Source organism: Archocentrus centrarchus, chromosome 7, assembly GCF_007364275.1.
Source record: "Archocentrus centrarchus isolate MPI-CPG fArcCen1 chromosome 7, fArcCen1, whole genome shotgun sequence".
NCBI classification, from domain to species: Eukaryota; Metazoa; Chordata; class Actinopteri; order Cichliformes; family Cichlidae; genus Archocentrus; species Archocentrus centrarchus.
This window is the reverse complement of record NC_044352.1, coordinates 10,353,371-10,380,147: the sequence shown is the minus strand read 5'-3', so window position 1 is coordinate 10,380,147 and position 26,777 is coordinate 10,353,371. Positions and strand designations below refer to the sequence as shown.

Below are 26,777 nucleotides of genomic sequence, written 5' to 3'. Positions count from 1 at the left end.
TGTAATTTTGAATTCAAAATGTAATTTTGACTAGTCATGATTACGTTTGAGATATCTTGAATTGTAACTGTAATTGTAAATGTGTGACCCTTCAAATGACGAATCCGGTGATGTCATTTCAGATATCTTGAAATTGAAGATATCTTGAATTATTATTCTTACTACTCAGAATGTAAAATGCAGATATCTTAAATTACCATTCTGGATAGTCAAAATGTAGTTTTGTCTAGTCAAAATGCATTTTTAAATATCTAAAATGTAATTACTGATAGATGAAACGGATTTTATGTTAAAACGGCCTGCCATAACTGTAGCCACTCCTCTTAACAACTCACACAACCAACAGTGAAGCCCTTCAAGTGTCTCTGCACATGCTCGAGAAATCGAGTTAACTCCAATTTGTTTTTTTGCTGTTTACATGTGGACAAATATTAGTTTGAGAATTAGAGTTTGATCAATAACTAAAACAAGACAGTCTTTAGCAACCATACCAGATTTTTTTTTTAATCAACTGATGGTTAATGTTGTGGTCTACATGGCAGTCATAAGTGAGTGACCATAAGTGAGTGGCTATTTGGGATACAGATCAGTGAGACAAATGTTTCACAAGAACCCCAATGAGAGTAACAGTTTATTTTAAATAACTTGAAACAAAGATGCTAAATTGAGATATTGATATTGAAAAATTCTATGGATGAAAAAGCAATGTGAGCACCTGTGTAAAGAGATACTTACATAAAGGAAATTCCCTAATAACAGTACTCAGCAGTGCTTTGAATTCACTGCTAATGTCAGCATACTAGCATGGAAAAAGGGATAGTGGTTATAGTGGTTACTGACTTAGTTTGATGTGAAACTGGAACAATATACACTCAACAGCCATTTTATCAGGTCCACATTGCTAAAAGTGAGTTGAACCCTCTTTTGCTTTCAGAGCTGCCTTCATTTTTGGAGACATTCCTCAGAGATTGCGGTCCGTATTGACATGATAGCATCACACAGTCACTGCACATTTGTCAGTGACATGGTGTGAATTTCCCATTCCACCACATCCCAAAGGTGCTTTATTAGTTTGAGATATGTTGACTATGGAGGCCATCTGTGTACAGGGAACTAAATGTCGTGCTCAAGAAACCAGTTAGAAATGATTTGAGCTTTGTGACTAGTGTGTTATCCTGCTGGAAGCAGCCATCAGACGATGGGTACAGCAACAAAACTCAGGTGGGTAAACAATGGTCAGTGCCAAGAAAATAGTTCACATATCATTATGCCACCACCTTTAGCCTGAACCATTGATACAAGGCAGGATGCGTCCATGCTTTTATGTTGTTTACACCAAATTCTGATCCTACAATCTGAATGTTGCATTAGCAATAGAAACTCATCAGACCAGGCAATGTTTTTCCAGTCTTCTGTTCCCTAATTTTGGTGAGCTCCATGTGAATTGTGGCCTCAGTTTCCTGTTCTTAGCTGACAGGAGTGGCACCCGGTGTGGTCTTCTGGTGCTGTAGCCCATCTGCTTTAAGCTTCAACATGCTGTGCATTCAGTGATGCTCTTCTGCATACCTTGGTTGTAGCAAGTGGTTATTTGACTGCTTTAAGCTGATAGCTTCATATCAGCTCAAAGCATTCTGGACATTCTGCTCTGACCTCTGGCGTCAAGAAGCCATTCTTCCCCAGAGAACTGCCACTGCTATCCAGCAGTTCCCCGAGCAAACAGCTGGCCATTGTCTTTTCCTTTTTTTTTTGGACCATTCTCTGTAAACCCTAGAGATGATTGTGCACGAAAATCACAGTAGATCAGCAGTTTCTGTATTACTCAGCCCAGCCCATCTGGCACCAACAACCATGTCACATTTCAAGTCACTTAAATGACCTTCCTTCCACATTCTGATGCTCCATCTCAACTTCAGCAGGTTGTCTTGACCATGTCTACATGCCTAAATGAACTGAGTTGGTGCCATGTGAATGGCTTATTAGAAATTTGCGTTAATAGTCACTTGACCAGGTACTCCTAATTATGTGGCTTATTATGGGACAATGGTTATTAGTAAATTAAAGATTGGACCAATAGAATTTTTTTATCTGATAATGGCAAAAGAGAGAAATGAGGGGAACCACCAATGTGAAATTCATCCATAAGAGAGCCGAAATATTTTAAGTATAAAGTGCTTTATAAAGATTGGAACGTCAACCAAGATCACAAAAGTCAGGTGATCCTGTCCATGGGAATTTATCTAGTGGTTTTTGCAACCAGATGGATGAATGGACTTATAGGCTGCTGTTTCAATCCTTAGGGCTGCTACGGTGCCTTATACCCAGAGAGAATTTACTACTCTTCTCAGTCTTACAATCATATACAACACCTCAAAATGTTTACACACTATTGAATCACTGATGTACTGTAATAGCAATCCTGTGTAGATCTTGAAAATCCACACAATGACTAATATTCTCCTACACTGTAGGTTTGACCACCTTACTTCTCTGTGTACCTCATCTCTAATTATACGGTAATAAATGTATTTTTATGAAAAAGGAAGCAAAGACAACTGACATTTACAATAGTTTATTGTGGATTTGTTAAATAAATTATATGAGTCAGCAACCAGCATGAACCAAGAACACGCGCACACACATACAGGTTAAGTACAAACACATACTTAAAAACACACTTTTATCTTTCGTGATGATTTGATATGCCTACTGCCTGATCTGGATTTCAGTTTCATGCACATGGTCTCAAATGCAAAACAGCAACTGAAAGCAAATAAGGCAGTTTTACTACACTTGATTACACTGATTGAATAACAGTTACATAAATAGTGAACTAGATCTATGCCAGAGGGACTGTCAGTGTGATAGGAAATGCTTTCTTTGCTTTGTTTTTTCTGGAAAATTATGTTGTATCCTCTTCACATGAAGTCAGTCATATCCACACAACTGGAGGTCAGCCATGACACATGCATGGTATTAGTGCTCTTTCTTTACAAAAAAACAAACAAACAAGAATGAAAAAAAAAAAAAAGCAATTTCTCAGCTGCAGCTGTAGGAGCACTGACACACATAGCCCACCTCCCACACCATGAATTTCTAAGACATCCCTACCACCTACACAGCATGGTGTTCTGATTGCACTTGAGTATCATTACATTAAACATTTGACGCAGCCTGTTACATTCCAGTGAAAATCTACGGACTTGTTATTGGACAGTTAAAGAGCAGCAGGCTTTTTATATGCAGTGGATGGAAGCTTTTTTTTATTTTTTTATTAGTGGATCAGTCACTTTTGCTCACGCCTCCAGATGATGACCATACCGGTGGAATCGGCAGATGCCAGTAAACTCTCATCGCAGTTGAAGCTGACATCCAACACTGGGCCCCCATGGCCCTGCAGCTTGTTTACTATCGCCTTGGTGTTGCGCTCGACATCGAAGAAGTAGACGCAGCCATCCTCGCTGCCAGTCACTGTGGCAGAGGGAGAAACACAAAAAGAAATGGTGAGGCGACATTACAAGGACAGCTTGAGAAGATTTAATTTTGGACTCAGTAGTTCATCCCGTCTCTAGACACCCTCAAGGTGCACACTAATTATTGTGACAACAACAGGATGTATATCATATTATTTCTTACACAGAAAATTAAAAAAATAATTCAGGCAGTTAATGTAGCACTATCCACTCACTGTAATGCATACAGTGCGACACAGAGGCAACAGCAGAAATGCACAGGTGCATCTCTCACCACGTCCTCTGTGCAGACATATTGCTGCTGATGAGAGGACAGAGACACACTGTGGAGTTTATTTTCCACTTCCAGCATGAAGAGAAAGTAACATAGGCTATCCCAGAAGGAGAGCACTGAATGAAAGGTGACCTTTTTCATAAATGTTGATGGCTTAGCTTAATGTATTTAATGAGCGTACATGGACAGATTTCACATGAACAATTAGAACTTTTTTTCTGACTGGCTCCCCCCCACAAACAGAAGGTTTAAACAGCAGGTGGGGGTGGGGGGTGGGGTCTGCTGTGCTCAAGATGACCAAATTAAGGAGATCCATGCTCTCTGACTAAACCAAGTGTTTAGAGAAGTATTAAGTTTGAGTGGGAATGGGCATTTCAAGCAAAAAATATTAGTCTATAATTATTAGCAAGCACCTGATTATCCGGTTGTTAAGTGATGACGTAAAATTCCATTTCTGGGTCCAAACTGTCACGTGATCAATATGCAGCAATGCTGTGTCTCTGGTTGTTTTAACCAATCCGACTCGAAAAAAAAAAACACACTCAGCTGTGATTTTACTGGTGAGAAAGAGAAGCAGAAATGGCTGCAATTGATAAGGTATGTTACAATCATCCTTAATAGTGAACAGTCATTGGATATGCCATTGCTGTTTATTTGGGAGCATTTAGACCCGGAAATGACGTTGGACTTAAAGACCGGATTCCTTGAAGACTGCCCACCTAACTTTAAACTCATGACTTGTGGTATTCTAACTTTACCTGGTGGAGTTAGCACTGTACCTCATTTCCATTTATTTACAGAGCTATTTTATGGCTGTAGTGGCCTGTATGCCCCCCCCCCCCAAAAAAGAAAAAAAAAAAACCACACACCCTACTTTCATGGTACATGGGTCTAAAGCAGGGGTGGGCAACTCCAGGCCTCGAGGGCTGGTGTCCTGCATGTTTTAGATGTGTTCCTGAGCCAACACACCTGAATCACATATAGAAGTCATTAGCAGGACTCTGGAGAACTTGACTGCATACTGAGGAGGTAATTCAGCCATTTGATTCAGGTGTGTTGGATCAGGGACACATCTAAAACCTGCAGAACACCGGCCCTCGAGGCCTGGAATTGCCCACCCCTGGTCTAAAGTCTTGTAGTTCTACTTCATTGTTTAATGGTGGTCAGAAAGGAGCTTCTAGATACATTTCTTGAACCTTCTGGTAGAGCATTACATACCAGGAAATAGTGTAAATAAGTCTAAGTATATATTTTAGGACATGAAATAGCCTGAGCTTATGGCTCTCAGAGGTTAACTGCAGATACACTGACCTCTTTACTTGAAACTCTGGCCATTTTTACTACAAGTATCCAGGAATGTGAAAATAAAGAAAATTAAAAAAAAAAAGAAAAAAAAAAGAAAGCAAAAGCAATGTACCAGCGATGCTCTCATGTTAGCAACCTATCTTATAGGAGATGTATCATAGGGTACTTAGCTGCTCAAAGATTGTCTTTTTTTAACCTAAAGCAGCAGTATGCTATTTTTGGCTGTGTTTCACACGGAATCGCCTGCAGCAAGCAATAAACTGTGGTCTAATTTTCTATTCAAATATCACAGCAGGATCACAAGGAGACTTCTTACCCACACATGCCCCCTGTCTGAAAGACATGAGGGGGCAGAAGATGCTATGAACGAGCTGGGATCCATGTTGGATGGGGAAGTTTCTCTTCAGCTGTAGTGTACCCTCATTGTCTACCACCCTGCCAATGTGAAGGTGTCATAACTGGTCAAATTCAGTGTAATGTTCAATGTAGCAGCATAAATGCATCATCATAAGCACACATTACAAGTAAAGACGTTACAGCTTTAAAATCTGCACAGCGGAGACAAAACTGCCTATTAATAAACAGCAACTTGCCCTTGCAGACTGACCTGTACAGCAGTAGCTTATTGACACAGGCGTTCACCAGCAGCGAGGGGTCTCTGGCCTCTCGGCTAATCCAGGAACGAGCAGATATGCTGCAGATAGAGCTGCCTTCACTCACCACCAGACGCTTGGCTTTAGTCAGCTTCCCTGTGGGTGCGGTGGGGGTGGGGAGTGGCAGAACCAGCAAAGGCCGACAGAAACAGATCAACTGCTGACCCTCTAAAGCATGCATACTCTTTAGAGAAAAACTAATTATAATTTCTAATGTGGCCCTCTTCCAAATGGAAATGTAGGTGTACCTGTGGCCATGTCAAAGAGGAAGGAGAAGATGCTCCCCCTGTCATCTCCAGCCCAAAGGATCCTCCCCGGAGAATCAAAGGAGAGAGACAGCACACGGCCTGTCAGCTTACTAGAGCCCCCCTTTACCTTCTTCCCAGTGGAGATGTTTACCACCTGCAGGTGGTGCTTGCTGTTCCCCACCTGGAACACAGACCTGGGAATGAAGACCTTTAATATTTCCACAGGGCTTCACTGAGAAACTGACTGTGAAATCGACTTGTAACATTTTTTTCTGTTGCAATTTGATCTGTGAAAAAAATAATTTATCTTTCTTATGTTCTATTTAATGAGGTGTAAATGGACACTGCTATGACAACACTGCTTTCAGTTTACATTCTGTACATCAGTTCAAGTATTTGACATCAAACAGCTAAGTAAAATCCAAATCATCCGAGACATTTACCACTTCACAAAAGCTGACATTTAATTCTAAAATTTTAATCAATGTCTGCACAGTGGAAATAGTAATTCAGTTATTGAAACTGGGATAAAAGGCTTCTCTTTGGAGTTATTGCCTCAGCATGAAAGGTTTAATTCATACTTCACTCACAAAAAGGGGAAACATCTGGAATAAATGGGACAATTAATTAATTTTAGAGCGTGTTATGAAGTTTGTAGAAAAGAAAAGATGCAAATGTCCCCTTCAGATTTCTTAGAAAGGCAAATCTTTCAACATTTCCCAAAAGGCTACACTTTCGGATGACCATGAAGGAAAAGGAGTGTGCCTTTAAGCATGTGGAAAATAGTAAAGGTATAAGCAGACATCTGCTAACAGATACGTGACATCCCAAATATTTTTCAGGTTAACCAGCGTCTTGTCTCAACAATGTTACAAAACTAGTCTTACTCATCCTTTTCCTTTTTAACACAAGATGAATACTAACACACACATTCAATGAGTAGCCTGGGACTGAATTCAGACCTCTGAAATTTCAAACACAAGATTAAATTTAGCAACCAAGGACAGATTATGAGTGTAGACTCATATTACTAAGAACAGTAATTCATGGAGCTGCACACCTTGCGCTTTAATTTTTTAGGAAGTTCACATTTCATAGAAAATCAAAAAAATTCATAACTTACTGTGATATCTTCAGTAAAGTAATAATAAGTTAGTTTAATCAAACTCATTAATACTTTAAAGACAATGCATGTTATATAGGACAATACAATCAATTATATCATCTACAGTTAAGGACACACGGATGGTCCCCCTCGGTTTTGGATGACAGCTCGCAATAGCCGCACCCGCTTGCTAACTGTTGTGATAGCAATCAGTTCCAACTGCTGAAATTCTCAGCCCAGTGAAACACGACCTCAGCACAGCGCTGGGCGATCAACCACTGGTTAGAACTTCGACTTTGGCCCCTTAGTGCCAACTGTACATTACTTTCGGCTTTCAGTCAAAAGGGGTTGTGGCAGTGGGTAGCTCCGCGTGTTTTGATCTGGCAGAGTTTTATGTCGGATACCCTTCATGACGCAACCCAAAAGGAGATTTGTCTGCGGCTGGAGACCAGCGATCTTTCGCTTACTAAGTGAAATGTGTAAAGTGCTACAATATGGAGCCACTTAGTACTTAGTACCAACTGAGCATTGTTTAAACACCACAGCCTACTGTGTGTAATAGTGCCTAGCGTGTGTATTATTGCTGACCATGTCCATCCTTTTATGACCACAGCGTACCCATCTTCTGATAGCTGCTTCCAGTAAAATAACGAACCATATCACAAAACTCAAATGATCGCAAACTGGTTTCTTGAACATGACAATGAGTTCACTGGATTCAAATACCTTCGAGAGTCACCACATATCAATCCTATGGAGCACCTTTTGGGACATGTTGGAATTGGAAATTCACACCATGGATGTACAGCTGACTGTGTAATGCTATCATGTCAATATGGACCAAAATCTCTGCAGAATGTCTCCAAAAATGAAGGGAGCTGTGAAGGCAAAAGGGGGTTCAACCTATACTTGCAAGATGAATGAGGGCATGTCCTTAGGAATAAAAATAGTCATGTAGTCATGAATTCTTTCACATAGTCAATAAAGGTGATTTTGAAAAGTTACTTCCACTTCAGTGTAACCAGATAACTAGATAACACAAAACATTATATGACAGGTAACATGGGACTCACCACAGTAAGGTTATTATTCATGGGCTGGAAGATGCAGCAAAGCAACTCGCTGGATTCTGGGTCTCTGACCTCTCGGATGCACCGACCATCCTCTGTGTTCCAAATACGCAGTGTCCCGTCCAGTGATGTCGACACAATGATGTCATTGCTCAGAGACCAGGCGAAGTCTGTAACTGGACCTCCATGACCCTTCAGGGTCACCTTCACACTGGGAGGAGGTGGTGAGAGTGTCATAATGGACAAGGTGCCATCCAGTGAGCAGCAAGCCAGGAGATGCTTGTCATCATTAGCAAACTGCAACCGTGGAACTTAAAGAACAAAAAAGTATAAGAATATGGAATAAATGTTGATTTTCAGTGTATTACACATGGATTGTAATGAATTCAAAACCATTTACTTACCAGCAGAGTCAACATGTTGATCAAATATGTGGTGCATGCCAGCAAAAGCATAATTTTCACTCAAGGTTGTATCCCCTGCCATGGCACGACTGGCTTCTGCCACCGAGGTGGGCACCAAACTGCCCGGAGGCCTGTGGTCACAAATTAAAAACTGCAATGTAAGCATATAATCAATACAACACACCTCGCAACCCTTGCCTACAGCTGACCACTCAATATGAGACATCCAGTCATTACTCAGTGCTTCAGAACCAGAATTACGGCCACTAAATCTAACCTAACACATCTGCTCATTGGAGAAATAAATCAAAAAGGAATTCAATTGCTTAAGGCAATGAGACAAAATGCTGGATGCAAGCCGGCCTCTGAGTGCACTCTTCTGAGTACCTCTCATCGTAGACAGCTCTGTTCATCTGGGCCTGTAGCTGGTAGGAGCCTCTGCTGACAGACCGGCGATGACCACGAGCCCCTTGGGCACGGGGGTCCTCCTCAAAGTCCTGCCAGAGAGCAGAGGGGCGGGAGCCACAGAGGGAGAAAGAACCTCAAAGGAGTGAGTGAAAGAACTCAAGACCACAAGGAATCATGAAACAAAAACAACCAAGAAATGTTGAAAACTTATTGAAATTACCATGCATTTTCAAGGTACTGATACTGCCCACGTACATGGGCAATGCCAGCAATTTCAACCAAGCTGCTCAGTTTAATATGAACGGGCAACCAAAGTGTTGCTTGGCTATGCTGCTTACTGATCAAAACTTACGTTAAGCCTTCCAGATGGCTCTTACATCCTAAACTTCCTTTCCAGCCTTAAGTTATTTTAAAACCTCTTTTCCCCAAATTAGTGCAGCCTCCCCTCCTATTTTCTCTGTTCTACTTTTCCTGCCCTTTCTATTTCTTTGGGTCTGACCTCCATTCGGTCCAGTGTGGTGCGGGAGCTGCGCACACTGCTGGCCCTGAAGCTGCTCTGCTCAGACAGGGGCCCGTAGCGCAGGGCCAGCAGCTGACTGCGCAGCCTCAGGTACTGCCTGCGCAGCCCTGGCTCAAAGCCACACTTGGCGTTCTCTCTGAGCAGCTGGCTGCGTCGGCGGATGTACTGAGTTCGGAACTGTGGGAAGGTAGGCGTGCGGTAAGCATTGTACCTGGAAGGGGGAAAGAAATGACACAGCACACACAATAACTCACAAATGATCCATATACAATTACACGTCTGAATGGCTTCGTCATCAGTTTGGACTATTAAAGCCAGCTGCTTGACTGAGTCTCACCTTGCGTCCACTGCCAACACCTGCTGCCAAACTGCTGCCATTCCACAAGCACTCTGGGTAAAGAGGAAGCCACTGCCTGGGCAGATACCTGTCACAAGACACAATCCACATTTTTAGCAACTTTAACCAAAGAGCATTACATATACCCAGTGTATAATAACAAAGACAAGCTGACATGAATGATGCACTGCTAAAACTGAAATATTACTCCCACCATCACAGCGTCAAAAATGAAGTGATGATGCAAATTCTAACGCCAGCGAAGGGAAAGGACCGTGTTACGGAAATGTCATACAGTGCAAGTTTGACACCAGAAAATAATCCGTAAGGAGAACCGACATAATCTATTGAACTGTTTCAGCTTTTATTTTCCATAAACAAGTCGATCAGGCGAGCTAACTGGCGTTAGCCTTCAATTAGCAAGTTAGCCACAACATCATATACGACTGCCTCTCATAAAAAACAATTTCTCATTCAGTATTCCGTTCAGCTAGTCAGTCTACGAGCTAACACTTTTATACAGCGTATAAGGCATACGTGGTGATCACAGAGCAAAGAAACTCAATAAAACGTTTAGAAACAGCTCACCTTCCTTAGCTTTTCTCCATCGCTGCGTTTCCTGTCGAGTCACGTGACATACTGTAACCTGCCCGCTCCCTGATGTGGAGCTGCATGAATCCGGATGATGAATCACAGCGTTTACATTTAATATCAGAGTCACAATAATTAACTGATCGCGGATCAACTAGGGTGTAAAACAGGCTGATTCTACTGATTAATAGCACGGTTATATGGGGTTTTAATAAAAAATCTATTTAATATTACAGCTTTATATTTGTTTACCTACACTTAAAGTAAAAACTATGCATGATTTGGTACTCACATATTATGGTGTCTTTAGGGACCATTTTGACCCGCTGAGAAGCAAAATAATCAATTGATTAATATCAGCAATATTTTACTAGTCCACATAGAAAATGCAAAGCATGGCAAATCTGAGTATAACTTAATGATCCCTGCCAAAACCCTCCACTCCTAAAGTGCTGACGATGTTGGAGGCCAGTTTAGTAAAGCAATATGTAACAACACCATTTGAGTTTCTAAGGACAAAGTGTTACTTTCTATCAGTGTGGAGGAAAAAATGTGATCCATGACTTATCTGAATAACAAAAAGAAAAAAAAAACATGATCACTTTGCCTGTAACATGATGAAAATGCTTTCTTGCTATGCACAATAGGCAAACACACAGTTCCAGTGCGTTCACAATGGCAGTATTACAAGGTCAGCTCTGAGGTTTCGCCTGGCTCAGCAAAGACCTGCAGAGCTGTAGGGCATGCTGCTCAGCTGACGGGGCTCTTTGCTTGTTCATGGTGCTCTTTCTCGAAGGGGCCCCAGTGACACAACCATTCACAAGCACGGGCCATAAATGACCGAGTTGAACACCACATTAAGCACTGCATTCTCAAAAAAACACCATCGACTCTGGAGCACAGCCAAAATGCCAGGAACGAAAGGTTAGTAGCATGCAACGACAATGACAAGAAAAAATGTATACAAAACATTTTTTAAATTTTTATCTGGATACATGTTCAATAAAATCAGCTAAATGCAAAATGCAAAGGTGGCCTTGCTGCCAAATGTTTAAAACACATCTAAATATTTGTACCATTTTCAGGTAATAAGTCAGACAAGAAGTCAACTACCAAGGTGGGAACATCATTACCAATTCCAAGTCTTCTCTCAACCTGTATTTTTTGCTGCTTGACTTTATTTTGTTTTACTTTCACAGCAACCTCAGAGTCCTAAAGAGCAGCCGAAGAAAGGTGATCAGAAAGGAGATGATAACAAGAAGCAAGGAGGTAAGCATTTATATTAACTATAAAAATTCCAAGAAATACAAATAATAATGTATATTTAAAACACATTTATAGTTTTGTGTAGAATTGGTTTTGATGGTTTGGGGCAGTATATGAAATCCCCTATTTGTGGCACACTGTGGTGAAAGGAAGTGCTGTGATTGCTGTGTCCCCAGTGAAGGTATCTGTCTGTGTTTTATCCCCTCGCAGGACAGCCGAAGGGAGAGAAGCAATAACTTCCAGGCATTTGTGAAGATGGCTTTGGAGACACTGCTGGGGTCCTGCCGTCGTAAACATGGGGGTCCTCGGGGCAGACAGGGATGAGTGCACCTCCCCTCCCCTCCGCTCTTTTCCCCCAGAGCCTGCAGACTGTGCTGTTGTGTGGCCTGGCAATACAGCATATGCTCACCTCTTGCAGAGGCAAAAAAAAAAAGAACCTGATCTCCATCACCATCTGTTGTTAAACATTCACCATTCTCACACTGTCCACTTTAGCTTATTGGATGCTCAGAAACAGACTCCAGGTTTGACCAGTTCTTTGCTTTGAGCAAAAAAAAAAGAAAAAAAGGCAAAAACGAAGAATACATGCAGTCCTTCTCCAACTCACCCTTATGCCATGATTGACTATATAACAGTTCATACATTATTTTTGTAAATCATTAAAATAAAGAATTATTTATTACAGCAGTCCATATTTTTCAGACTTTTGTTTTCACCTAATATTCCACCTTCTCAGACCCCCCCCCAAAAAAAACAAAACAAAAAAACAAAACAGAAATGTCGACACAGAATCAAAGACAACCTTCCAGATTTCATTATAAATTTTATAAAAATATCACAGGTGTATCAGTGCCTTCACATTTACAGGGACAAAACATTGGCCTAAAGTAAATATCAGAACAAGTTTTAAAATACTGGGTGGTTTTAGGTCTGCAGAGACTGAGCACTTGTTCTTGGGCATGGACAAACTTTCAGGCTCTAATCTAACACAACATACTAGTCAAGAAGCAAATCCTTTGACACCCTAGATTTAAGAAAGATAGACTCGACCACAGTCTGATTTAGACACTTGTGTTATTTTATCAGATCATCATTAATTACATAAATGTATTCTTAAAAGAAGCTGTGTATTAAAAATCTGTAGTTAAGGATGAATATTTAATAGAGCATAATCTCATTTTGAATTACCCTGATTCTAAACCTTTTTTTTTTCAGCACTGACGAACAAAAGATTGTTAAAAATACTGATACAACCTACTTTAAGCCAGAGGAATTAATTCAAATGAAATTAAATTATCAAAATAACACAAAGCTAAATACAAACACCATTAGGAAACTCCACCACAAACTTTAATTCATAGACTTACTGAATATTTGTCTTTATCTAAAATTCACTAAAGGGGGAAATCATTACTGGTGATAATAATATTGCTGCCTCATAACCATAATCTGTGCTCTTTTCATTCAAAAGTAAATTCCATATTTTCTTACACATACTTGAGAGACAAGCTCTGTTAAAAAGTAAGACTAGTAATATTATATTTATTTCTTATAGTAATTCCATGAAAAGACCAAAGCTAACAGCCTAACTAACCTAATAGAAAGTTTTGTGTTCTGTTATGTATATTAAATTGAAAATTGTTAACAATAGGTCTCTGCATAAGACAAATGGTCATTCCTCAATCAAACCAGGCAATTCAAAAATGTCTGATATGGTTGGGTCAAAGCTGATTTATCGTTCCCTGTTGGTATCTGTTAGCGTAGCTCTATGTTCACCCAGAGGAAAAATGATGGACACATTGAAACATGGTTGCACGCTCTCCTCCAACAAGCACATAGTGCATTGTTCTTGTGCCAGTGTGTAGGCTGAATACTGATTGGTTGAAAGGTTGGCTTGAACCAGAAAGAGATCAACCACAGCGGAGCTCACAGAAAGAGGAAGAAATGCCAAAATACCCCAAATGTCCACATCGACGCTAATGTTAAAATCCCCAAATTTACTGCAGTAATAAACTGCATCCATGAAATGATTTTAGCCTCTATATCAAAGTTTTCTCTTTATAAAAACTGCATCAACACTGCATTTTTTTAAAAAACAACTTACACTTATGTACATTTTTTTAAGGTTGGTGGGAGTTACTTATTCTGCTAGCTGTCTAAGTTAACTTAAGTCTAAGTTAACATTTGAGGTGTTGGTGCTTTTAGTCTTGGTGAGTGAAATCCTTTTACTTTATTCTAAGCGCATTTAGCATTAATTAGCAGTATTTAATAGCATTTGTGTGTGTGCCCCATACATCCTATGAATGCAGAATGCTAACCAAGCTAGCATTAGCTGGCAATGCTGCAATCCACCTCCTCAGATAAATATGGTCTCTTCTGTCTCCAAGAAAGAAGGGGGGTGGGGTTAGTGACAGCTATAGAGCTAAATTAGAGGCTTTAAAATGGGATTAGACAAACCAAAAATGTCAAGGTAGCCATCTTTCATATACAGTCTTTTGTGGACAAAGGCAAAGGACCAACACCAAAGCAAACACAAAGAGTAGCCCGCATTTTCAGGGGTTCCTCATGTTCTCGATACTGTCCCCAAGTGGCAGCAGACAGCTATATCAAGTAGGTATGCACCTGCAAAGCTCTGCATAGCACCAGTGCAGTACTATGGAGCCAACAGTGTTAATGATGGTTGAATGAGGAATGCTCCCACCATGGACTGCAGAGATTCCTTATTCTAGTCATTTCTATTTGAGTGACATTTACAGTCACCAGCTCTTTCATAATCTTTTTGGGCTTTTTCTACAAATCAGAGCATACAGAAGAAGGGCTGAGTACTACAGACAGACAGGCTGGAGGAAACTGTAAAGTACTGAGAGATCTACAATTACATTATTGATTTTGGTCATTTCATGGGATTTGTTAACTATAAGACATAGATGCCTACCACCCTGACCCTTTAAAACAAAGAGCACGATTGAAAAACATTTGAAGGGAAGAGAAACCACATCTGGAAGATATCTGCCGCAGTTGATGCTGAAACCTAGATAATGGGCTTTATCATGTGTCCACAGAAAGGAGCACCCGATATCCACCATGCTGATAGGTATTGATTGTGACTCAGTGAGACATCAGTAACCGCTGTCACAACACGAGGGCTCGACAACTGCGGCTCAGATAAAAAGGGTGCGACGCGGAGAAAAGAAATGAGGAGCGAGCTATCATTTCATGGATATCAAAATTAGTCCCCAGCAGGTTAGAATAATAGATTACCCAGCCAGTGAAACCTGAACACTGCATGTTGGCTCATTGTTTTATACAGCATGATTCTGTTCTCTTCGGTCTGATGCAGGATAAAGTCACAGTGCAGAAGTGGAGAACCAGTTTTCCATCTCTCATTATTGCTTCCTTCACTCTTTCTTCACCTCTTATTATTAGAGAATGAGGCGGTATAATATCCAGCATCCAAATGTGACCCAGTGACTGGTCCAGCTCAGCTCTGACCACTTCTGAATGGTATGATGGGTGATGTCATCCTATAAGGGAATGTCATATAAAGAAAGCCCAATAAAATGACTGATATTATTTAAAACCTTTGTTGAAAGATCTTTACAAAATGGGATTATTTGTTTGTACTGTCTAAAAATGTTTTGATCTAAGGTCATTCGTCAAGCAAAACCATAAATTCATTTACTAGTTGATAATAAATATCGCAACTAAGGCTAAATTCCTATGCAGCATTTCTCATGTTCATATGTCACAGTGAACTGTACATTTTTATAGGAGGTCATGTAAATATAGACACCTTTAATTTTCAAAACACGTGTTACAGCGTGTCACAATGCTGTGTCTACAGGACACTGCTAGCCTCTTTCCTTCTGCATATATACTGAAATTGTAAACCTTGTATTTAGCCAAAGTATTGTCATATACCCAGCTATGATATCTATATGGATACCATTTTCATAATTCTCTCTATTTACTATTTTAAAATGCTATTTTTCCAACCTCTTCTCTGGTTCTATTCTGCAAAATGTGAACTTTCCTCTGGGGATCAGTATACGCTTATCATATCTTACCTCATCCTCCTCCATAAAGTCCACACTGGAGCTGAACACTGAGCCGAGGTATGTCAGGTGGAGTATTGCCAGAGCACTGAATGCTATGTTAATCATATGCACCCATAACCCCTGTGGAGGAAGAAGATATAATGTAAGAACAAATTACTTTCTTACTCAATATATTAACCCAAAATCTGTAATCTGTGCAGGATTATTTCTATCCAGTTTCTTATACAGACTTGATGAGGCCGATTATCAGAGAATGCTTGTTAACAACCTCTTGATAACTAATGCCTTCTTTTAGCCAAAATGGCAAACTACTTAAGATTTAAAACCACAATTTCAGGGGCTTCGATGTAATAATGTCCTAATTATGCACTGTGGTTCATACAAGCTGTTTTTCCTTGGCATGAATGATTATGTTCCCCTTCCCGTGCTCTGCTGTGCGTAAAAAAAAGGGGGATTTTTGCTGGGCATCCTGTCAGCAAACTCCCAAATTGTGTCAAATTATGGTGCAAGGCAGTCCCTCAAGGCTGCTATATTATAACTGCAGCAGATGTGATGGCAATAACACACTTGTTTAGTAAAACATTAAGTAAACTAGAAGGGCACTCAGCAGAGCGCATACCTCTCCCACCCCAAATTTTCTATGTGCTGATCCTATGGCGCATAGAAAATAGATGTATACCACCCAAATATTTGCCGAGATATGAATTGTATGGGATTTTTTTGTGCAGGGTTTGTAGTTCACTTTTCATTATTGTGAGTATTTTCATTTAAAATAGAAAACAGACAACAAATTATTGATAGTAATAAATTTCATCGCAGTAGATGAAAAATTCAGTGAGATATGAGTTTTAAAATTTTGCAAATGATAATAGGGACTTTTTTCTATTTTGGAAAATTTTTGATGACCTTGACCTTCGACCTTGAAAATGAAATCATATGTTCCTGGGCCCCTAAGGAATATTTCCACAAAATTTCATAAATTTTGGTTCAAAATATTATAAGTTATGTTGCTAACAGACAGACAGACAAACAAACAGGTGTGAAACCATAACCTCCCTCCATCTAGGGGTGGGTGAGGTAATAATCTTTTATGTTCCAACACGAACACTTATCTTGTTTACATGAATAAAGGCTACAGTAAATCAAAATGTTAATATTATAAATGATTTAATTCTCAAATTTTTGTTCATATGAAGCAATCAAGTTGCAAGTCTGTCCAGACGTTTGTCCTTTTGGATACAAAAATATCATGACATCATCATTTTATGCTATTTGTGGTGAACTCTCATCATAATGAGCTTATCAATTTGAGTTATTGCCAAAGTGTTGTGCTGTGTGAGGTCACAGTGACCAGTACATGTGACCGTCAACTTCAATCCAATTGATCCTTAAGTTCAAACATTTGTACCAAATCTGAAGAACTTCTATCAAATTTTATCAAAGCATTTAATAGATTTCACAATATCAAGAGATACTGAATCAAGTTTTTTTCTATATAAAGCTGTTACAGAGAGCGTGCTTACTTTCTCCATCCTGACTTGGTACTGTAACACATCCAATCAGGACAAACAAAAGTACTATGTTGTAGACTGGTTGCAGTCTTCCTTCAATAGCTTTACACTATGCCACCAGAAGCACCAGGAAGGCTAGAAGTATTATCACTGACTCCTCCCACCCTGCACATCACCTGTTCAATCTTCTCCCATCAGGCAAATGATACAGGCGTATTACTAGCAGAACATCACGCTTCAGGATTAGTGCCTACCTCTAAGCTATTAGGCACTTAAACATGCACTGAACTTCCCTTTAATTCAGCTTATCCTCATCAGGCATTTGCATTATTAACTGTACATCTTGCTCTATGGACTGTTCCTTTCTGCAGTCTGGACGGTACCTCATTGCACTAAAACGCATGTTAAAGAAAGGTACAGTGATACACTGCACTAATTTCATGGGTTGATCTGTTACATGCACTTGTATTTTGTATCATGTTGTGTCGTGTGTTGTTGGATGTGTGGTATATGTGAGCACACCAAGATAAATTCCTGTCAACTGTGTTGTTGAAATGACTACAATAAACTTGAACTTGAACTACTATATTGATGAAAATGGGACAGATGTGATGCCACGGTGAGCTTGACCTCTGATCTTTTGCTACCAAAATATATTCAATTCAACCTTGAAATGAAGCAAAGGTTTGTACAAAATTAGAAGAAAGGTGAGGTAATGGGACAACTTGGGTTAAGGTTGGCCGGAATGATCTGGAGCAGCGTAATTAAACCTGACTGGCAGATTAATGCATACTACTGATTGATGAGTTATTTTTTGTGTGCTGCAGCCTGCTGTTGCTTCCAGCTGATGGTATGGAGATACTTGCTAAGTAGCATGAAAATAAATGACACCATCAACACATCCCTTTTCCCTTCTTAGCCATGTGATTTGGTCATCACACAGATGTTAAAGTTGTGGTTGCGGTACTTCAGCATCTGAGTAGCGCTACTGAAGAGGAGTGGGTATACGAGGAGAAATGTTTTTTAAGAGGGAGGTAAATTCAGATGGAAATTTTAAACAGTTCAGCAAATATCACCAAACACAAGTTGTCTCTGTCTTATCTCATGGAGGGGAAAAAAAAACATTAATGTGTGACACTCTCAGAGATGGTGAAAGATGTAAGAAAAACAGGACAGGAGAGGAAGATGAGAGATTATCTCCAAAGGTAATGACTGCTCAGCAAGTGACATTTGATTAACTGTCCTAATCCATTTCAGAGTTTTTAACCAGGATCTATACATGAAGTTTTGCTTAAGCTATATTTTTTTTCATATTGTGAAATGTCTTGCAAAAGAAATTGAAGTATAATAATTATTGTAAATTATTGAAAGGTTGAATAAAAATACTAGACCATAATACTTCAAAATAATCAGTTTAAAGAAGGATAAACTGATTATTTTGAAGTATTATGGTGATGATTATTGCAATGAACTATGTTGGGCTGGTACAGTGCAGGCTGTGGTGTTCATGGTCAAAATGACATTAAGGGTAACAGACTTTAATTTGAATTCAAGGTTGTGATACTGATTAGATTCCACTAATCTAATTAAACTAACTTTATGCTTCCAATGCTGCACCATTGCATCCGATTTTAGGGCTTGAGCCAACCCTCATTTCTTTGTATTTGGCTCAGAAAATGGGAAATAGGTGCAGCATTTTACTGAAACGTGTGAAAAGGGAACACAGCATATAAAGCGAAAACAGTTTGTGCCATTCTAATGAGCATGAAAGTCAATATTTGGTATGTCCTCCTTTATTCTTTAACAGATAAGATAATCCCACACTGCTTCAATAATATTGAAGTCTGGGCTCTGTGGAGACCAATCCATGACGGGATTGTTCTATTGCAGCGTTCGATACTGTTGACATCATATTTTAATACAGAGGTTAGACCTTGCAATAGGTATTAAAGATTCTGTACCGCAGTGATTTGAACCATATTTATCTAATAGACTCCAATCTGTTCATGTCAGTGGGGAGTCTTTTTCACACACTAAGGTTAATAATGGAGTTACACAGGGTTCCGTGCTAGGACAAATTCTATTTACACTATACATGCTTCCCTTAGGCAGTATTATTAGAAAGTATTGCATACATTGTCATTGCTATGCAGATGATACTCAGCTTTATCTGTCCATGAAGCCTGATGACACACACCAGTTAGTTAAACTGCAGGAATGTCTCAAAGACATAAAAGCCTGGATTACCTCTAATTTCCTGCTTCTAAATTGAGATAAAACTGAAGTTATTGTACTCGGGCTCCACAAATCTTAGAAACATGGTGTGAACCAGATACTTACTCTGGATAGCATTACGTTGGCCTCCAGTAACACTGTGAGGAGTCATTTTGGACCAGGATATATCCTTCAATGCACATATTAAACACATATGTAGGACTGCTTTCTTGCATTTGCACAATATCTCTAAAATTTGAAACATCCTGTCTCAAAGTGATGCTGAAAGGCTAATTCATGCATTTATTACTTCTAGGCTGGACTATTGTAATTCATTACTATCAGGTTGTCCTAAAAGCTCCCTGAAAAGCTTTCAGTTGATCCAGAATGCTGCAGCTAGAGTACTGACAGGGACTAGAAAGAGAGAGCAGATTTCTCCCATACTGGCTTCTCTTCATTGACTCCCTGTTAAATCTAGAATAGAATATAATTCTATATAATATAACAGAATATAAAATCCTTCTCACATACAAGCCCTTGAATAATCAGGCCCCATCTTAGCTTAAAGACCTCAAAGCACCATGTTACCCAAATAGAGCACTTTGCTCTCAGACTGCTGGCTTACCTGTGGTTCCTAGTGTACTTAAGAGTAGAATGGGAGGCAGAGCATTCAGCTTTCAGGCCCCTCTTTTGTTGGATTCAGGAGACAGACACCCTCCCTAGTTCTAAGATTAGGCTTAAAACTTTGCTTTTTGATCAAGCTTATAGTTAGGGCTGGATCAGGTGACCCTGAACCACCCCTTATTTATGTTGCAATAGGCCTAGGCTGCTGGAGGGTTCACATGATACACTGAGCATTTCTTTTTCACTCACCTCTTTTCACTCTATGAGTTTATACACTCTGCATTTATTCATTAGTTATTATTAATCTCTGGCTCTCTTCCACAGCATTTCTTTTGTCCCTCCCCTCACCCCCAAACAGTCAGGGCAGATTACTGCCCCTCCCTGAGCCTAGTTCTGCCGGAGGTTTCTTAGTGTAAAAAGGGAGCTTTTACTTCCCCCTGTCGCCAAGTGCTTACTTAAAGGAAATTGTTTACCCTTATTGTTTTTACCTTTTACCTTACAATATAAAAAGCCTTGAGGCGATTGCTTGTTGTGATTTGGTGCTATATAAATAACACTGAATTGAATTGTTCTGTGGTTTTCTATCCAGGTATGCTTACTGCATTAACAGTGTGTTTGGGATCACTGTCATGCTGAAAAAGGAAGCAACTGCCAATCAGATACTTAGCCTGTTTCCCTTCCTCAAGAATGGCTTCCTGCAGCCACCTTTCCACTGAGACCATTTCTGATCAGGCTTCAGTGAATAGTATATGGATCAATTGAAGGGTATGATGTATTGCTCTGGTTCTGTGTCAGGTCCTTGCTGGATTTTTTCCTATTTCTTAAGGACACAGCTTTCAAGATACTGTTCATCTGCTGTAGTTTTTAGAGGCCTGACACTCCCCCTTTATCCTCCACTTGTTCACAAATTCCTCAGTTTTTTGAGGACACATTGCACCCGATGCGGGGATATAGGTCTTTGGGAACCCCCTTGTTGGTTCATCATAGCTCGAGACTTTTGCACAGTAGTATATGCTAGCATCTCCTTAATTAAACCCTGTAACGCCAAGTGTCTCATATTTGATACACAGGTTTTTGAGACCTTTACATCATCAGTGAGATTTTTTTCCTGAAAAACCTGATGTATACAATCAGACACATGCAATGCTACCTTAGGCAATAAATTGCACAAAAATACCAGATATTGTAAAAATAATACAAATTAAAACTCATATATGCAAATTGATATTTCATTTTTTTGTTTAAATTTGTCAGAAGGTTTAATAAACACACCGGTTTTTTAAAAAAAAGTGGCAAAAATGATCCTATGTACTCAATTCCTTTAATAATCATGCAAGTCTCAAAAGTCCACAGCTGATAATAATAATAACTGCATGATAACAAAGGTTTTCTGTTTGAAAAAAAAACAAAAAAAACAAATGGAAGAGGAAGCTGCATATTACCTTTTTGTTCTGGTGAGAGCAGTTTGGCAGGCATTTCTTTGACAGTATACAGGCATTAAAAATAGCTGCAAGCCTCTTCCGCAACACTAAAACACAAAACAAGTCCAGTGCATTAAAACAAAACCAATACATGAGCTTTTTTCCAGCCTATGAGGAAAATTACAAGCACTGCAGTAAACAGAAACTGTTTCACAGTGGGTCCAATTAGCCATTACTGCAAACCTAAGCACCTTCTCCAAATGGAAAGGTTCTAATGCAGAAAACAGAAAAACATCGGACAAACTCTGCTCACCGTGCTCAACGTATGTGATGAACCCCAAAGATATTAGGACTGCACCCAGATGAAAACTCAAACCCTGTGAGACATAAGAGCTCGAGTCAAAACAATCCACTTATTGACAAGAATACATTTACAGGTAATTGCAGAAGAAGTCCATTTCAGACTCACATGCAAAAGGGCACTGGCTGTGTATGTCACCATTATGGCAGAGAACGTCCCAAATTTCAGTGCACTCTTAAAAACATCTGTGAGATGAGAGAAAAACATCTGTGGGCTGGCATAAGAATGTCTGTTTAAATGAGCCATCATCCTTACACTCACAACGGCAACGGAAAACAAAAACAGCTGCTGCCTTCGAGTAATCGCTGTTAAGATTTGAACTCACAGGTGTGCAGAAAGCGAGACATGGGCAGATTCCACGATGTCACCACCTCCACCATTGACCGTGGAAACTCTATATTAAGTGGCTTGGATACGGTCATATCCCTACAAAATAAAATGTAAAGGGGCCGTGGCGTGTTATAAATGCAAATAAAGAAAAAAAAAAAAACACTTAATGTTAACAGGTGTGCACGCAGTTCTGACCATTTGAGGTTGTCTTTCTCCTCAGTGAAGCCTGCTCCAGCGAGAGTAGTAGTAGTTTCACTCAAATAGCCAACAAAATAATTGCTGAAGTGGAAAGACATCGTGTTCTCATATGCCAGTAACCACCTAACAGAAGGAAATAGATGGATATAACAATCACATTTCAAATGAAATCCAACTTTATGGAGTAACTACTACACAGGAGTAAAAGACATACTTTGCTGCTGTACCTCTGAGAAGCATTAGGATAAAGAGAGCAATGTTAGTGACACATTACATTCATACAAGTGTTTTAATGACTTGCCTTATGCTGATTAATGTCTCACCAAGCTGATGAAAGTGTGGTACACATGTAGCTGCACAGAGAGGGGGAATGATGTGGGTAGATGCATGCAAGTAAGGGTTTTTTCACAAATGGTAAACAACAAACTAAATGTGCAAAACACTGCAAATTATGAGGAAGGCATGCCTACAACGTTTGATTTAATCAGAGGTGGCTGATTAACTACCTGATCTTCCTCCTCTTTTTGCTGTAAACAAAGCAGATAAGAGGGACATTAGTAGAAAAGCAAATCATAATGTAAGTCAAGAATAAACGGGGATTTGTTTACGATACCTCCGTGTTCTCCTCACCTTCGTAGCAGTTTGTCTCCATAGACAGGTATGAAATAAGGGAAGAGGTAGGGTGCCACACAGTTGGAAATAACAAGGCAGACCTGGCTCTTCACCCAGCTAACAGACACTTTTAAAAGCCACAAAAAGCTCTAAGGAGAAGAAAGAAACAGCAGCTGTTCTCTGGATAATTTAAAAAAAAAGAATCCTCAACCAGATCAAAGAGATGTAGTATCACTCTTACCAGCTTACGGCCTTCTAAAGCTTCTTTGTAGCTGTTGAAGCTGATCCAGGGACCAAAGATGACTGTGCCCACGAAGTAAATATAGCCCATGAACTCAATGGGTGAGGGCACACTGGCCACAACACCTCTGTCCAAATCGAAGGCCAGAGAAATGGCTTTCATTGCAACCACCATCTGAGAACCTGAATGACAGCAGCAACATTTAAACGGTCGGTGTATTCCAAAAGGAGGTATTACAGAATATGAATTTTAAGGTACATAAAGCAGCAATCACATTTATGGTTTTAAGAGTGTCTGCCTTACCTCTCATCTTGTGCCAGTTAGTGGTATCCATCATATGCAGCTCCCTGATGAAAATGGACAGTAATATTTATATTTTTGATGTACTGCACTTCTGAAAAACACTATATAACATTATAAGCCAGTGACATGGCACTCAGAGAATCCTGAATTTAAATCAGGATTTTATGGAGAGTCCATAACAGCAAAGACAGTGGTGGAAGTCAAAGCTTTGAAGAGCTTACATTGGGGGAAAGTCATTAAACTTTCTAAGTAGTTTGTCTTAGATCTGTCCCAATCACCATTGAAATAAAAGCTAATTTAGAATTTGCTTCAAAGAAAGTGCTTTAATATATGCCTGGTGGTATTTCATCATAGCAGCTAAATGGCGAGACTTGCTTCTAGAAGGTCTTTGGTTCAGTACTGGACTGTCAGGTATCACAGGAGGACTCTCTTACCCCAGGAGCAGGTAAATAAGCACAGTGATGGAGAGGAAGGTGCCCCGGATGGTAGAATGGCGGCACAGGAAGAGGAAGAGGTAGCAGAGAAGGCTGAGAAGGACCACCCAGATCATGTGGAGTTCAAAGAACAGGTAGAGCGTGTAGAAACCTCCAGCCACTGTGACCAGGTGTTTCACAAAAGAAGGGAGACCTGGCATAGCAAGATAAAAATAAAGGATAGCACATGTGATTAGAGATCAACATGCAGGGCTGATAACACTGACTGGGTCCAAAATATTGAACTCACTGAACATCCAGATAAGCCGACAGAGCAGGCAGATAACCAGCAGCTGCCATACCTGCTCCAGGCCCTGCTGAGCCGTAGGCAGCAGGCAACCATGAGCGAGCTCTTGGAAAAACTTCTGTCTGCTGAAAGCTCCCATCACTAGACTTAGAAACCAGAGGGAAGCCAAAATGCATTTGTCAACAGAAACAACAACAACTGTGGTAAAGTATATCGAAATACTGCTCATTTAACTTCAAATCCCAGCATGCAAAGCAACTCACTACAAATCTGTGCAAATGGATGCAACTGCTACCAATAGTTTCGCTAGAGATATCTTCTTGTAATTAAACCTATGATGAAACACATTTTTATCTTGTAGCCAGTGCATCAGACTGGATGCATTAAACGAAATCCCAGGATAAACAGTATCAAGACTTCATCACAACAACATTATGAACTGGGTCTTGGGCATGTGTAGAATATGTGACATATGCTATTCTGCAAGGCATACTCTCTCCGCAATGCAGTCGACCAAGGGGATGAGTTGACTCACAGCTGCCTTCCTTCAGCCGCTGCACAAACGCTGCCGTGTGCTCAGCGCTGCGCGACTGGCCAGAAGCAAACGCATCCTAAATGTATGCGAGAAATCTGGCAGAAGCTGCTAATCCTTGCTTCAGTCCTGCTAACAACCTACTTCAGAGCTACCCCCCCACCTCACATCAAAAACAGCTAAGAGGACACCCCCCCTCCCCCCGGCATGTCAGTTTGTTTTCCAGGCGTAAAACTTACCTTTTCACAGCAGGATGCTCCTCGTTTCTCTACTGCTTCTTTTCCGTCCCTTTACAATCACTCGAGCCTGCGTGTTGCTGCTGTCTTTCAGGCACACTCGGTCCAGATGATGCATATCTGGATGACTCCCATTGTCACAGCATCAGCACCACTAACCTGTCATCTATGAAGCCACGAGACGACACACCGACCAATCTGATGCGCAGCTGAAGGGACGTCAGCCAACCATCGCTTTCATTGGCTTAAAGTGACAGCAGAGACGTCCAAGCAGCGTCGCCGACCACCACAACCCGGCGCATCCGAACCAATGGGACGTGGACAGCGTGCAGATGGACTGAAGACGGGACTGTTGTAGATGAGGATGCGGAGGAATGCCCTCTGAACATACGTACCAACATCAATAACCTCTTAATCGACATAATCTTTTAGTTAAATTGTTTATCCTTGAAATGCAGATTTAGAAAGAGAAGTCAATGTTATTTAATGTTACAGCTGTGCATAAAATATTCTCTACATTATCGAAACAGCACAAAAAGTAATAAAATTTGTCTGTGGGTGATTTTTTTTTTTTTTTACTGTAACAATGCTTCTTGGCAATAAATCATATACCGTTGGAAAGCCTGTTTATTTCCCCTTACATGGTGCCACATTTGTAAGGAAAATGCATTTGTGGGTTGAGAAGCAGAGCTGAGTATGTGCGCCCATGAAAAACTTGCCAGATCTTTGCTGCAATGCTAAACAGCTTATCATGCTATTGACTATTGTTCGGTGTTGGTTATTGGATTGGATGATTGCTGGTTGAAGAATAGGATGCCATCCCACAGCAGTGTGTGACCAAGCTGGTGACTGGCATGAAGAGGAGGAGGTCCCAGGCTGTTGTGGCTCTGTATGGTTCTTTCACATGCTACTGAGGCCCCTGATTGCTAAATGAATAAATTGTTAAACTGTGAATATGTATTGTTTCTTCAAACTTTAGTGATTTGATGGTGAATTTCTTCATTATTCTACCTACTTTGTGCAATGTACCAGTACCACTGGCAGCAAAACAGCCCCAGAGCATGATGCTGCCACCACCATGCTTCACAGTTGGTACAGTGTTTTAAGGTTTGAAAGCCTCAGCTTTATTCCTCCAAACACACCTCTTGTCATTGTGGTTAAAAAGCTCAATCTTTGTCTCATCTGACTATAAAACTTTTTCTCCAGAAGGGATTTGGCTTGTCCATGTGGGCAGCTGCAAATTTCAGTCGAGCTTGAAGCTTGGCAGTTTAAAATCTTTCATTTACCACTTAGTCATAGGGTGTTAAGCTCAGGAACACTTCATGGGAACACTAAACGTCTGATCAGTGAGCAGCCCACTCTTTCTCTAGAGCCACAACAGTCTATAACAATTAATCAAGTCTGCATTTGCATGTTATGGTTAATTATTAAGGGATTCATTACAGCTCAAATGCTGACTGGGTAAAAACACTGATTAGATTGATGTATCTGAACCTCACAACCCACAGGTTATGTAAAATCTATAACTGCAATATTAACTAAAAACACTGTAAGAAATGCATTTCTTCAGTTATTCATGTGTATAACCAAACATATTTACTGTATAAATTGTTGGCAGGTTGGGTTATTGTTTTACTTCAAAACCATGCAGCAGTTAAAGTAAAAATACTCTTTGGAAAATTCAGCTCCATAGTGAGAAAAGGTCCAAGCAATGAAAACAAGTACACACCTTATTGTACTGTGGGATTTTCCATGCAGTCAGCTA

General features: G+C 40.1%; 2 protein-coding genes and 1 long non-coding RNA gene across 4 annotated transcripts; 1 reads left to right on the top strand and 2 right to left on the bottom strand.

The window, feature by feature from the left end:
• Window positions 1-2,553: 2,553 nt before the first annotated feature.
• On the bottom strand, window positions 2,554-10,445 carry wdr13 (WD repeat domain 13). 2 transcript variants are annotated; one of them, XM_030734469.1, is made up of 10 exons: window positions 10,383-10,445; window positions 9,795-9,882; window positions 9,437-9,668; window positions 8,917-9,026; window positions 8,530-8,660; window positions 8,129-8,436; window positions 5,951-6,131; window positions 5,657-5,798; window positions 5,366-5,484; window positions 2,554-3,468 (listed from the first exon to the last, which is right to left on the bottom strand). In XM_030734469.1, the coding sequence occupies exons 2-10, from the start codon at window positions 9,833-9,835 to the stop codon at window positions 3,284-3,286; spliced, it is 1,449 nt and encodes a 482-aa protein (XP_030590329.1). In that variant the 5' UTR covers window positions 9,836-9,882; window positions 10,383-10,445; the 3' UTR covers window positions 2,554-3,283. The 2 variants fall into 2 exon arrangements, with proteins under 2 accessions (XP_030590329.1, XP_030590328.1); XM_030734468.1 differs by lacking the exon at window positions 5,366-5,484 and having other exon boundaries at window positions 10,383-10,430.
• A 750-nt stretch (window positions 10,446-11,195) lies between these two features.
• Window positions 11,196-12,210, top strand: LOC115783796 (uncharacterized). The gene is made up of 4 exons (XR_004020240.1): window positions 11,196-11,309; window positions 11,471-11,502; window positions 11,585-11,654; window positions 11,862-12,210. It is a non-coding gene; the product is annotated as an uncharacterized LOC115783796 (long non-coding RNA).
• Window positions 12,211-12,493: 283 nt separating this feature from the next.
• LOC115783764 (protein-serine O-palmitoleoyltransferase porcupine) lies at window positions 12,494-25,165 on the bottom strand. The gene is made up of 15 exons (XM_030734749.1): window positions 25,016-25,165; window positions 24,248-24,390; window positions 23,959-24,151; window positions 23,525-23,568; window positions 23,222-23,403; window positions 22,999-23,129; window positions 22,875-22,895; window positions 22,583-22,597; window positions 22,366-22,491; window positions 22,166-22,266; window positions 21,949-22,025; window positions 21,793-21,856; window positions 21,501-21,586; window positions 15,719-15,829; window positions 12,494-15,175 (listed from the first exon to the last, which is right to left on the bottom strand). The coding sequence occupies exons 2-15, from the start codon at window positions 24,381-24,383 to the stop codon at window positions 15,074-15,076; spliced, it is 1,389 nt and encodes a 462-aa protein (XP_030590609.1). The 5' UTR covers window positions 24,384-24,390; window positions 25,016-25,165; the 3' UTR covers window positions 12,494-15,073.
• Between the last annotated feature and the right edge of the window lie 1,612 nt (window positions 25,166-26,777).

Excerpts from the sequence above, each read along its gene's own strand:
- wdr13 (XM_030734469.1), bottom strand. The coding sequence starts at position 9,835 with ATGGCAGCAGTTTGGCAGCAGGTGTTGGCAGTGGACGCAAG. Across the intron at positions 5,485-5,656 it reads AATAAGCTACTGCTGTACAG|GGTGGTAGACAATGAGGGTA; the intron begins GTCAGTCTGCAA and ends TCACATTGGCAG. Across the intron at positions 3,469-5,365 it reads CAGACAGGGGGCATGTGTGG|TGACTGGCAGCGAGGATGGC; the intron begins GTAAGAAGTCTC and ends CCTCTGCCACAG.
- LOC115783764 (XM_030734749.1), bottom strand. The coding sequence starts at position 24,383 with ATGGGAGCTTTCAGCAGACAGAAGTTTTTCCAAGAGCTCGCTCATGGT. Across the intron at positions 15,830-21,500 it reads GCTCTCACCAGAACAAAAAG|GGGTTATGGGTGCATATGAT; the intron begins GTAATATGCAGC and ends CTTCCTCCACAG. Across the intron at positions 15,176-15,718 it reads ACTTTATGGAGGAGGATGAG|GATGACATCACCCATCATAC; the intron begins GTAAGATATGAT and ends ATTCCCTTATAG.